Source organism: Diabrotica undecimpunctata, chromosome 2 (genome assembly GCF_040954645.1).
Source record: "Diabrotica undecimpunctata isolate CICGRU chromosome 2, icDiaUnde3, whole genome shotgun sequence".
NCBI lineage: Eukaryota > Metazoa > Arthropoda > Insecta > Coleoptera > Chrysomelidae > Diabrotica > Diabrotica undecimpunctata.
Window position 1 is genome coordinate 136,407,298 of NC_092804.1, and position 12,800 is coordinate 136,420,097.

A 12,800-nucleotide genomic window follows, 5' to 3' on the forward strand; every position below is an offset into this window, starting at 1 on the left:
GGTTGTTTTTTTATGGAATTTACACAAACAGAAGACTTAGTCCATCCTGGGCACCAGGTACCTCGCACACCATTGACGACATAATATTAGAGTTCAGCGATCTCAAAAACTACGGAATAATAAGTTTGTACTGATTTTCTATCGAATTTCCACAAAACTTCAGGATAGGATGCTCATCCTGGGCACCAGATACCTACACTACACACCATCTCCGATATGATATTAGTGCTTATCGACCACAAAAACCCCCCAAGTAATAGGTTTTCACTGATTTTGTATAAAATTTCCACATAACTCTTGGAAACGACACCCCTCTTGTGTACCAGGTGCCTCGCATACCATCGCCGACATTAGATTAGTGTTCACAAACCCAAAAATCCCCTGAATAACGAGTGTGCACTGATTTGTATCGAATTTTCACAAAACTCCAGGCTCAGGTGTACCAGATGATTCGGAGACCTTCACCGTCATTATGTTGGTATCGGGTGACCCCAAAAGCACCCCGAGTAGTACTATTGAACTCATTTAGGTCAGTTATTTCCGAATTACAAATTTTTCACTTCGAAATGCCCTTTGGAAAATGCATTTCCTTGTTCAATAATGCAATTTTCATTTTCACACCATCATTTTTGTTCACAAAATTTTCTTGCAACACTCTTGCAAATCGAATGCAACAAGTTTCATTGCGTTTCATCTAACTGCAAAAGTTTGGTAGGTTTATTACTTAATTGTCTCGCCTACACTTTACATTGTTATTCCAATTGATTATCGTAATATGTAATATTTTCACTTTCTATTGTTGTGAGATTGATTTTTCTTCTTTAATTTAATGATTTTGTACATAGATCGTCCTACCATTTCATTTATTTCAGAATATTTGCAATTCTATGTTTTATTTTTAAATTTCTTTTTCACAATTATTTATACCGTTTACAGTTTTTTAGTTTTCATTATCCTTTCGATCAAGTATATTTTATACTTACATTTTTTTCATCCACCAGCTACCTATACCTAATAATTTTTCTTTAAAACAAGTTTTCTTTCAGGCACTTCCCATACTGCTTCTTGAATTTTTGTCTTATACATTTCTATTTAATCAGATAGAACAGGATCTGATTAAATAAATGAAACGAAGGTTAGCAAATAAGTAATAAAAATTCAATTAAAGCCTTTGACTTTTGCCAAGCATTTATTCTATTTATAACATCGGAAAATCATAAAGACGAAATAAAATATTTACCATGTGCGCCGTTCAACGAGTTTATCATTTTACATGGAAAAATATCAGCGGGCGCTAAAATCGATAGAATCGCGCTACTCTTAATACCGTCTACAACACAACGAGACACGCACACGACCAACGTTAAAGAATCAATTTTTTACTTAAAGAATTTCTAACAGCTAATTGTTAAGTATCATATTTGAAGCACAGCACAATTAACTAAAAATTTTCTCATTCCACAGTGTATCGTGTTCGTGTATCAGTAATCATTATATCAGTCGGTCGTCTGGCATTGACCGTGTGTGAAGTTAAGCGCTAGACAAACAAAAGTGTATCCACACGCAGACAATACCATATTTTTGTTTTCATTTGTGTTTAATTGTGTATGATTGGACAAAATGGCAGATGTGTGTGTAAATGGCATCAAAAAACCGGAATCTGTTGCCGCTTTTTATGAAGAATTCCCAGATGGTGAAGGGGATGCATATGAAAATAATATACTAGAGCCGAGAGAAGGTCAGTAATTATATAGGTTATGTTTTGTTTTCATGGGATTATTGATTTGTTACAGATGCTGTTTGTTTTATTGCAATAAAGAGATCTCATTTATTTCTATTGGGTTTTTATTTTTGATGGTTTTATATTTTATTTAACAATAAAACATTTGCTTAAAAGGGTTTTTTAGAGGTACGATATTTTATATGCAATAAACAATAAAAATCCTCATTTTCTAAATTGATCACATCCTTTTTTCATATAGGTAGTATGGTCTAATTTATAGTTTTAGTTTTATGTATTGTGAAGAGAATTGAAAGAAAGTATACCAAAATGATCGTTTTTAGGAGTGGAAGTGGATTTTCAAACTAATTTTATATGTACGTGATTTAAAATATATTTAAAATTTATAAGTTCGAAAATATCTACCTTAGTATTTCAAAACAACATTGTTTAAAAATGTTAGAAATATTTAGGGTTGGTTTTTGGTGTCACACTTTACAGGATGATTCACTTAAATGCTTAAATTTTCGTAAGTTTACAGGATGATTCACTTACAAGGCTTACATTTTCAACTAGATATAATTGTTTAAAGGTTGTATTCGCATGCGTTTAGTACCATCGTCAAGCCCTTTCAGCGCAACCCTTTTTTAAAAAAAAGTGCTTGAAAAAATTTAATATACACCATTTTTTAGTCTATCATAAAAGCTTTAGCTATATTTTTGTATAATTCCTGTTGGGAAATAGAAGAGGAAGAATATGTGTCTAGCCGTTCATGATCTTTAGATACGTGCATTGCCTTTAAAACTTTTCAGTTGTATATTCATTATTCATTATCTTATTTGTCTATTATCTAATTATATTTGATTTATTTATTCGGATTTCTAAACTTTTGATTTACACTATTTTATTACTTTGTTTTGTTAAATTAATAAATATTTTTGTTTATAAGACTTTCTATTATATGTAAGTATAACCCTGTGTAATTTTATACATGCATTCTCCCTTGAAATAACTGGAATTGATGTAGGTGAGGGTGACGCTCATACGCGTTCAACTTCGTTAAAAAACGCGTGTTACGGCGGGCTAAAAACATGATTTTTGACGTGTAATGTCACAAACAATTCCAAAAATATTGACTTCGAAAAACCAAAGAAAGTTTTGGTCTTAAAATGCGTTATTCTATTTTTTTATATAGGCGGGTAGATTATGATCTTTGAGCTATTTTTTAATTATTGTCAAAATTTCAAGCAAATCTTTGCATACCCTGATATCCTGGACTAACAGATTATATCACTAAGAACAATCTTATTTGCCACTTCAATACTTCGAGCTATTTTACTATTTTAGTAGTATTTTGGAGACGATTGGTCAAGCTAAAAGTCAAAACGTCAAATAGTATTTTAGGTCAAGTATTTCTAATTGCGTTTGAGCTATAATACTTCTAAAAGTAATTAAAATCAAAGAATCGTCACTTTCAATAAAAAATTCTTTGTAATCAACCAGCATACATAAGCGCACACGTTTCATATTTCATAGTTGCAAACATTGAAACGTGACGCCTAGGGACTAATTAAATGTAAGTATAAGGTAAATAATAGTGTTCTAGAATATTTTAAGAATTTAGCAAACATGTATACAAGAAGCATTTTTATTAGAATAACAGTAAAACATCAGTCTTTTTATTTTGATTAATTTTTATGATGGTGTTACGAATAGCAAGTACAAACCTACTATTCCAGAAAACATTTCTACATTAGTGAAATCGCCATTAAAATACCATTCTGAATTCGTCATTTTACGTGCACGTGGAACATTCCCATCAGAGTTATTTAAGCACGGTGGAGAGCAGCTCACCAAGGCGAGAAATTGTTTGTAGAATTTGGTCTGAGGAGCAAATGCCTGAAGAATGGAGCTTAGGCTTAATTTGCCCGTTACAAAAAAAGGGAAACCAACTGGAATGCAATAATTACCGCGGAATAACTCTCCTAAATACAGCATACAAGATATTGTCAAATATTTTGCACGAGAGATTAAAGCCTTATACTGAAATGTTTCTAGGAGAATATCAGGCAGGATTCAGGCGTGGACGTTCAATCATTAACCAGATCTTTACACTACGACAGATCCTCGAAAAAGCGCAAGAGTTTAACATAGATATGTATCATATTTTTGTCGATTTTAAAGCGGCATATGACAGTGTCTTAAGACCAAGTCTTTACAACGCTATGAATGAGTTAGGAATTCCAAAAAAACTCATATGTTTGATAAAAGTGACAATGGCGAAGATGCTATCAGCAGTAAAAATTCAAAACGACTCTTCAACCCCATTTCAAATACATAGGGGGTTAAGGCAGGGAGATGCGCTGGCGTGTCAGCTTTTTAATGTCGCCTTAGAAAAAGTTGTACGAGACGCTAATTTAGATAGCAGGGGAACAATATTTAATAGATCAGTCCAAATTCTAGCATATGCAGACGACGTGGACATTATAACAAGAACTAGGGCGAGAACTGCGGAAATCCTAACCGAGCTAGTAGCAGAAGCAGAACGAATGGGGTTACAGATAAATCAAAATAAAACCAAATTCATGGCGACTAACACAAACACAAGAGCTGGAAATGTTGACACAAATTTAATCATCAATGACCAAAACTTCGAAGCAGTCAAAGAGTTCATATATCTAGGGACATCGGTTAACCCCAATAATAACACATCTGAGGAAATAAAAAGGCGAATAATAATTGCAAACAGGTGTTATCATGGTCTATCAAAGTACTTAGCTAACAAACGTCTGTCTCAAAAAACTCGTATAAGGCTGTATAGAACACTGATAGTCCCCGTTCTCACATATGGATCAGAGGCATGGACGCTAACGAAAACAGATGAATCCGCTCTATCCATTTTTGAAAGAAAGGTGCTACGCAAGATATTCGGAGCGGTCTGTGAGAACGGAATATGGAGGCGTAGATATAACTTTGAACTGCAGAATATCTACAAGCATACGTTTGGTGGTAAAGATATTACCACTATAATTAAGCGAAACCGCCTGCAGTGGGCAGGACATGTAGCCCGGGCCCCTGAGTCAAACATGATAAAAAATATTCTAACAGCGCAACTCGTGGGAATGAGAAGACGGGGTAGACCAAAGCTGAGGTGGATGGACGGGGTAAAACAAGGTGCCGAGAAGATCGGAGTCGGCAACTGGAAAATGCAAGCGAGGGACAGAATAGAATGGCGTAGAAAGCTTGAGAAGGTCGAGGCCCTCTAAGGGCTGTAGCACCAAGATGATGATGATAATGATGGAACATTTCTTTATTATTGTCATTTTTTTGTGATAACTTAACCTATTTTAGAACATATTTTTGTCAGATGTGTTACTGTTTCATAAAAAAATAGCAATTATCAATATTCAATGTTATTTGGCTATGCGGGCTGGCCTCACTAGTTACATTTTTTTCATTGAGTTACTATGTTGGAATATAACAGTATATATACAGTATAGGTAAAAGTTTATGGTCGGTATGGACCTTACGTGATATGGAGTAACACCTGTTTAAAAAGAGAGAGGTATATTAGATCCGCCTTTTATATCGTCGACAATGCATTAGTGGAAATTAATAAAAGAGGAGAAGTTCAACGTTGCCAAACTTATTGGTTTTATTTGACCTGTTGTCTTTTTAGCATTTGAACAATATTCTAAGATAATCAAATTTGGGCCAATTGATTTAACGGCAGCTTACTGTTTTTCATTGGGAATATGCCACAATTTTACTTTACAATAAGTTTAATTTAATATTTTGATTTCCACTTCGGAAATCGTTTTATATAAATAAAATTTATTAATGTTTCGTATTTTAAGTACGATTTCCGAATTGAAAATCTAAACATCAAAATAACCTTATTTTAAAGTCACATTGTGCCTTATTCCCAATAAAAATAATAAACTGCATTATGACGCCACAATAAAAAAGCTTCATACAAAATTATTTGGCAACGTCGCGTCATCAAAGTAACGACACTTTGATTTTAATACTGTGGTAACGAGCTGAACAGAACTATTTGGTTTGTCATGCGTAAAGCATGGGTTCGTGGGTTGGTCTTTCATAAAGCATAATAAATAAAGACAGTAAAGCATTAGGAAGGATAGTAGGTGTGTTATATTAAATTTAAACTGGACGAAAAATTACGTCTTTTAATTAAAAATAAGATATTATTTGGTATTTTCCAAATAATATCTTTGAAACCATATTTTCGTTTAGATTTTTTGGAGGTAGTAGGTGTGAAAATAAAAATGAAACAAAAAAAGATAAAATTAGTATAAAAGTATAAAAATTGTTCTATAAAAATGAAATCAAATAAAAAATAATTTCAAAACTACTGTTTAAATTAAAAATAATTCCAAACAATTAGAAATTCTAAACGAAATAAAATTCTTAGGTAATTAAATGTTCAAACAGACCACCAAATTGTAACGAACAGTAACCAAATCTATTATACAACGCATTTCTCATGGCGTTGAGTTCATCTGCCTATATGTTTTGGCTAAGTTGGATTATCTTTCCCTTCAGTTCCTCAAAGTTGGTGGCTCGCTCGAACTCATGTCTGTACAATTTCGTTTTTAGCATGCCCCAAAAATAAAAATCTAGAGTAGCTAAGTCGGGTGACCAAGGAGATCATTTTATTGCACCGTCTGTACTTATGACACGTTCAGCAAAAATTAACGCTAAATAGTCTCTAACGGCTTTTGCATTATGTGCAGGACAGCCATCTTGTTGAAACCAAATTTCGTTGAAGTTAATTTGAAGACGTTGAAGTGCAGGAATAATTTGATTTTGCTGTAATTGGTAATATTTGACTGCGTTAAATTGCCTTCAATGAAAAAAGGACCAATAATATGGTCTCCCAAAATTCCAGTCCACACATTCAACTTTTGTGGATACTGCGTACGCACAAACACACTCAAATGCTTATTCTACTGAGACCAATAACGTACAACGGATGGATTATGTTTCTTGTGAATTGTGAAGGAGGACTCATCTGTAAACAAAATATTTTTCAAAAAATTATTATTTGCATGGTATCTCTCCATCATAATTTCACAAAATTACATCCTTTAAATTGATCATCAGAAAATATTTTCTGCACTTTATAATAATGGTAGTTGTTTCTTTTCGTAATATTCCTCACTGTTTTTGCATTCAAATCGCCTTCATCGGCAATTTGTTTACTTGAATACGGCGTCGCTTCAGCCAATACACAAACTTGAATTTTTCTAATTTCTCTTTCTTGAGAAATTTTCTTTTCGCGACGTTGATCTGATGGGCAACATTTTTTACACCTGCCATTAGTACAGCCAAACTTTTCAAATTGATTAATAATGGCTAATACAGTTTTTTCTATAGGCATTGGCCTATTTTCAAAAGCCATAATGAATACATTAAGAGTTTTTTGTACTGAATTGCCCCCAAAGTACCATTTTGTTATTTGTATACCCGTTCTTCTGTTGTATCAGTCGATAACAGTCGGCATATCAAATTTTTATCTTTACACTTACGCGGTTACCTCCAAAAAGAATACATAGCATAGCGATGGGCCTGTGTGGTATACAGTTTACCATTGACGAGAACGAACAAATGGCGATGTTGCCAAAATTATCTTGTTTTATTGGAAAGTAGGTTACAATTTTGTCTTTTACCGACATATATATATATATATATATATATATATATATATATATATATATATATATATATATATATATATATATATATATATATATATATATATATATATATATATATATATCAATTCACTTATTCACTATTCACTTACAGAAATTTAGGAGAAAACATGGTTCACATTGTGTAAAAACAGATTCACATTTCCTAAAAACATTGTGTAGTTATTTTTAACTTTCCCTTGAAATCATTGCCGGCAATTTACTGGTAGCACAATTGAGTCATATAAGTAAATAGATAAATACATGTTAACAAATTCGCTGGGACTATCAGTCCCAGGCCTGTGGTTTTTCTGCACCTTTAGCTATATTAAACAGGTTCTTCTTCCAACATGGATAAACGCCTGACTCATACCGGTTCGCTTTCACACTACAAAAGATTATGCTGAAAATGTGTATATGCTGAGGATTAAGATACCATCGGAACATGGTTAACTTTTCTCATTATACGTAACTTTACTCAATATGGTAGAACGAGAATAATGTAGAAACGCCGAATCTAAAATATGCATCGTTTACATAATATTTACACATATATCAAATGCAGGACAATTATTCCATGTGACAGAAGATCGAGAAACCTTCGCAATGGTGTTCGCCAACGATGGATAATTCTGATATGGCACGTGAAGATCGTTTGTTTACATTTTGATCGGTGCGTATCTAAACCGTTTTATCATAGGAATGCTTTAGCGTTTTTAAGTGACTTTAACAATTGAAACTTAACCACAAGGTGAAACTAATAATAAATATTTTCCTGGCATTCTTGTGGAATATGTAATACAAAAATGCCCAGTCAACTCGTAATCTCGTCTCTTAATGAGGCGTCATCCCGCTGGTAATTCGGTACCTACATATTTAATAACATTTAATCAATTTTAGTGTGGCGACTAAAGTAACATTGTAAGATGTTCAGTGACTTAACCTTTGATTGCTCTGCTTGGTTGTTAATATCTTTCTTCCTCTTTAAGTAATGTATTTTAAAGTATCATGTCCACTTAGAACGTTTACAACTAATTGCATGAGTTTCGCGTTATTTAGTGATGATAATTTTCATATCATGTCTTAAATATACTTTATCTAGTTTTAAAATAGTATGGGGCAATATGATCCAGATATTACAACGATTACCTGAACACTAAACATATTACATCAACATATAAATACATTTGTATCTACTGACATAGATATATAAATTGCATGACTACATCATATGGATATTATATTCATTCATTTCACGGATTTTCATTTTTTAATATAAATGTAACCAAATTATATCCTGTGTTAATTATTGAGATGTTAACGATGAAGCTTCTTAATTATAAATGCTTTTGCAAGTTTTAAATCCAAACCCTTATCGAATAATCGGTGAAGGTATAGTTGCGGTAAGAAATATACTATAACACTCAGTTTTATAGGTTTTGATATTTCCTCTTTAAGATATACTGTGGCGGCTGGTTGTTTTTTTATTTACACTTCACTCTACAGGGACCCTCCCTCTTACCACAAGCTTGCATTGATAACTGATGCAGAATAGCATTTTGTAATTACTCTTGTTATTGTTAGAATGATTGATACTAAAAGAACTTTATGCAAACAGTGTATGCAGTTCAAAATATTCAAAATTCGGCAAAAAATGCAAGCGTGTCTCCGCATTTATTTTAAAAATACAAAAACTAAAAATATACCTTTTCTTTTTCTTAAAGTGCCTATCCGTTCCGGATGTTGGCGATCATCACGGCTATCTTTAGTTTGTTTATTGCAGCGCGGAACAGTTCAGTGGTAGTCGTGTTATACCACTTTCCAAAATATATCAACTTTTTTAAAACTAGAGTCTTTTCATTATTACACTTCTAATTTTTCTTTTTCCTTTCTGACATTTTCTTTATCTTCCGTATTTTCTGCGTCACTATCATCATTAATTTCAATAATAAATTTATTTCCACCATTAATATGGAAGTGCCCAATCTTCTTACAGTATTTATCAGCTTTGATCACTTTGGTTAAGTGAATAAAAACCAATTCATATGTAAAATCCATGTAGATTCAGATATGTGTGTGTGTGTGGTTGAGAAAATTACTGATATGGATACTTTATCACGTATAACAAAATTGAGCCGTAAACGTTTGCAGTTTAGATAATGGAAGATATAGAACAATTCAAAACGAACATTTTAAGCTTCCGTAAATGTTTCTGTGTGTCAATTTTTTTGCGGAGATATTGAAAATTAATTTACGTGTGCGGTTGTGCAAGCGGACCGTTCGCCTTAACAGTTCCGTATCTTTGTCAAAAATTAACTTAGAAACATTTACCAAAGCTTAAAATATTTATTTGGAGTTGTTTAATAACTTCCATTAGCCAGATTTTCAAATTTTATAGTATAGCTTAATTTTGTTTAAATCTCTTATAAACTTCAACTATCAACCCCCCCTGGCTCTAGACTATTACCATTATCTACCGAATGGTCGAATGCGACAATTTTTTTTCTAGATTTTTAAAAGTTATGTTCTTATGTATAGAAGTTCTTAATGGGACTAGCTGTTCAATGATTGACACTTTTTCCGTGCCATCTGGAAACGATTAAGTTTTTCTAGCATCTTTTTCATATCTCGTTGCTGCTTCTAGAGATCACTCTAACATCTCCATTGATTCTTGGTAAGTTATTTATATCGTGGGCAGATTCCGTACAAAAATTGTTTCCAACAGGTTGTGACCGTGTCTGGTTTCAGTTCATCCAATGGTGTTTTAATGTTAAAGTTATCACATCAGCAATATTAAACAACTTCCAGCATTCCACTATGTCAATATCAGGGTCTATTAATCGATGACTATTATTAATACTTTCAAAAAATTGGCGGATGTATGAGGCCTTGACCTATCTAATGACCTAGTCAAGTAACTAAAGTATCAGAGTTGTGTGAGGTGACATAAACACCACCTGGACGTTTTTATTTTCAGTGCAAAGGGCTTGAGGATGGCCAGGTGCATTAACTATCATTAATAAAACTCGAAAGGAAAACCTTTTCTACTCCAAATACTTCTTCACTTCAGGGATGGAATATCCGTGAAACCATTTCGTAAATAATACTACCTTCATCCGCAATCATCCAAGTATGTTGTCGGAAAATAACAAGACATTTTTGAAGCAAAGTTTCTATAGTGGCGTGGTATTACTGTTTTCTCTATCGTAAAAGGCTGAGGAGAGCGTCACGAAACTAGCGCCACGAGAAGGCGTCACGCGTAGCGTTACGAAATAGCGGTTCTTCACATCGATTCACTACTCTCGATTAATTCGTTTCTAGTATATATTTATTCTAAGCAGGTTTAAATTAAGGACTGCATGAAAAATAACGTAACAAAACACAGCCATTAAATGAGAAGTAAAAAATTAAAAGAGTATCTCTGTCAATAAAATATTCGATTCGTAACGATGGTCAAAATTTAAAAGTCATAAATAATGTCATCCAATTAATATCAATATGTATACAGTGATGAGTGTCTTACCACCTGGCTTTTTAACGTAAGAGATAGAAAACATAGTTACCTTGTGAAATAAAAAGAGATGAAACTCGTAGAGGTGAGAAATAATCGGAGAAACCTATAATTTATATTACATTACATTACCACTATCGATAGTCTCACACCTTTAGACGTTAGCTTCGAGCTAAATCACCTCGTTCATAATTATTATGAGTAACTTCGTATGTGTGACGTATTTTCATTTTTTAATTTCGCATAAAGTAAAAACTGATTGACCACAATAAAGCAAAAATGTGAATAAAATAATTTAAATAATAGTGATTATTTAATCTAAAATTTTAAATTATTAACCAAGAATAATTTCTACTATGATTTGAGGAGTTTCATACACTCTTGTCACGGAATAATTATAAATCATTCGTGGATTAGTGGTAAGAATTCGACATTGCGATACAGACATCGCAGACGATTAGAGTTCAAAACTCACATGTGGTTTTCTTTTTTTTTAATAATTTGAAATTATGCAAAGATCGTTTTGCTTTGAATCACTAAACATTTATGTCAGTTGTTACTAGTATTAGAAGTGTTTAAAGTTAAAACAAAAAATGTTATTGAAAAAACAGTATCGTCGTTCTTTCGAAAATAAAGTAAAAATTCTTCAAAATTCAAAGAACTTTTAAAGATTGTTTAAATAAGTAAAAATTCTACAAAAATAAAAAAATATTGTAAATAAACGTATTTACAATATGTTCAAATAAGCCTTCATTAGCAGCAGAACAATAACCCAAACTGTCACTAAAGAATTATAAAAGTCTGATGGATCAGAGTTCAAGGCACGATGTTCTCATCGTTATATCTCTCATATAGTTTCGACTTGATATATCCCCACATAAAAAAATCACAAGGTGCAAGATCAGGTGATCTTGCAGGCCAAAAAATATCTCCGTGGCTACTAATCAATCGATTAGGAAAAGTCGCACTGAGATATTCACTGACGATGCGAGAATTATGTGCAGGACAACCATCGTGTTGAAACCATATGGAATCGAAAGGTATTGATAAATTACGAAGGGCTGGGACAATTTCATTTTGCAGAAGTTCCAAGTATTTCCGCCCAGTCAACATACCGTCTATAAAAAATGGACCAATGACATGATTCCCTATTATGCCTCCCCAAACATTTACTTTTCGAAGACGCTGGGTACGAGCGACATAAATCGATTTCCTCGAGACCAATACCTAGCATTCATTGAATTGTGACGGCCATGCAATGAAAACGTACATTCATCGGTGAACAAAACGTTCTCTAAAAAATGTTCATCTTGATGTGACATTTCCATTGCAGTTTGACAAAATTCTAAACGTCTATATTGATCTCCAGGGAATTGTTCGTTGGATTTATGAAGTTTATAGGTACGGTATCGATGTCTTTTCAAAATTTCACCTACTCTAAATCTTGGAATTCCATATTGTTCTCCGAGACGAGATGTTGATTGGGTAGGATTTTGCTCAATACTTGCACAAATCAAAGTGTCCCTTAGTTCCAAATCTGGATTTACCTCCCTTCGTCTGCGAACTCCTCTTGGAGCGAACACGGATCCATAAGTAAAAAAATTACGTATAATAGACTGAATTGTTGATCGTGCTGAAGCCGGCCTATTTGCAAACATATTTACAAATTGTTGTGTAATCATGTTGTCTGATAATCCATTCACATGCCAGACAACAATTTGCACTTTTTCCTCGACCGTTAAAATCCTTTTCAAGAATTGTTTTTTCAATAAAAAGTTTCTGTTTACCGTAAAAACAATTGATGTGTTATTATTTGATAACTTGAAGGCTTGATGATTTGGTTAGCTATAAA

The 12,800-nt window shown here is 33.0% G+C and overlaps 1 protein-coding gene across 1 annotated transcript in view; it reads left to right on the forward strand.

Annotated features, from left to right (window-relative positions):
* The first annotated feature begins 1,311 nt into the window (after window positions 1-1,311).
* AMPdeam (AMP deaminase) overlaps window positions 1,312-12,800 on the forward strand; it is a 141,922-nt gene continuing 130,433 nt past the window's right edge. The window contains exon 1 of the mRNA XM_072523564.1: window positions 1,312-1,738. Coding sequence (XP_072379665.1) covers window positions 1,621-1,738 — 118 coding nt within the window. The 5' untranslated portion in view covers window positions 1,312-1,620. The remainder of the gene's footprint in view (window positions 1,739-12,800) is intronic.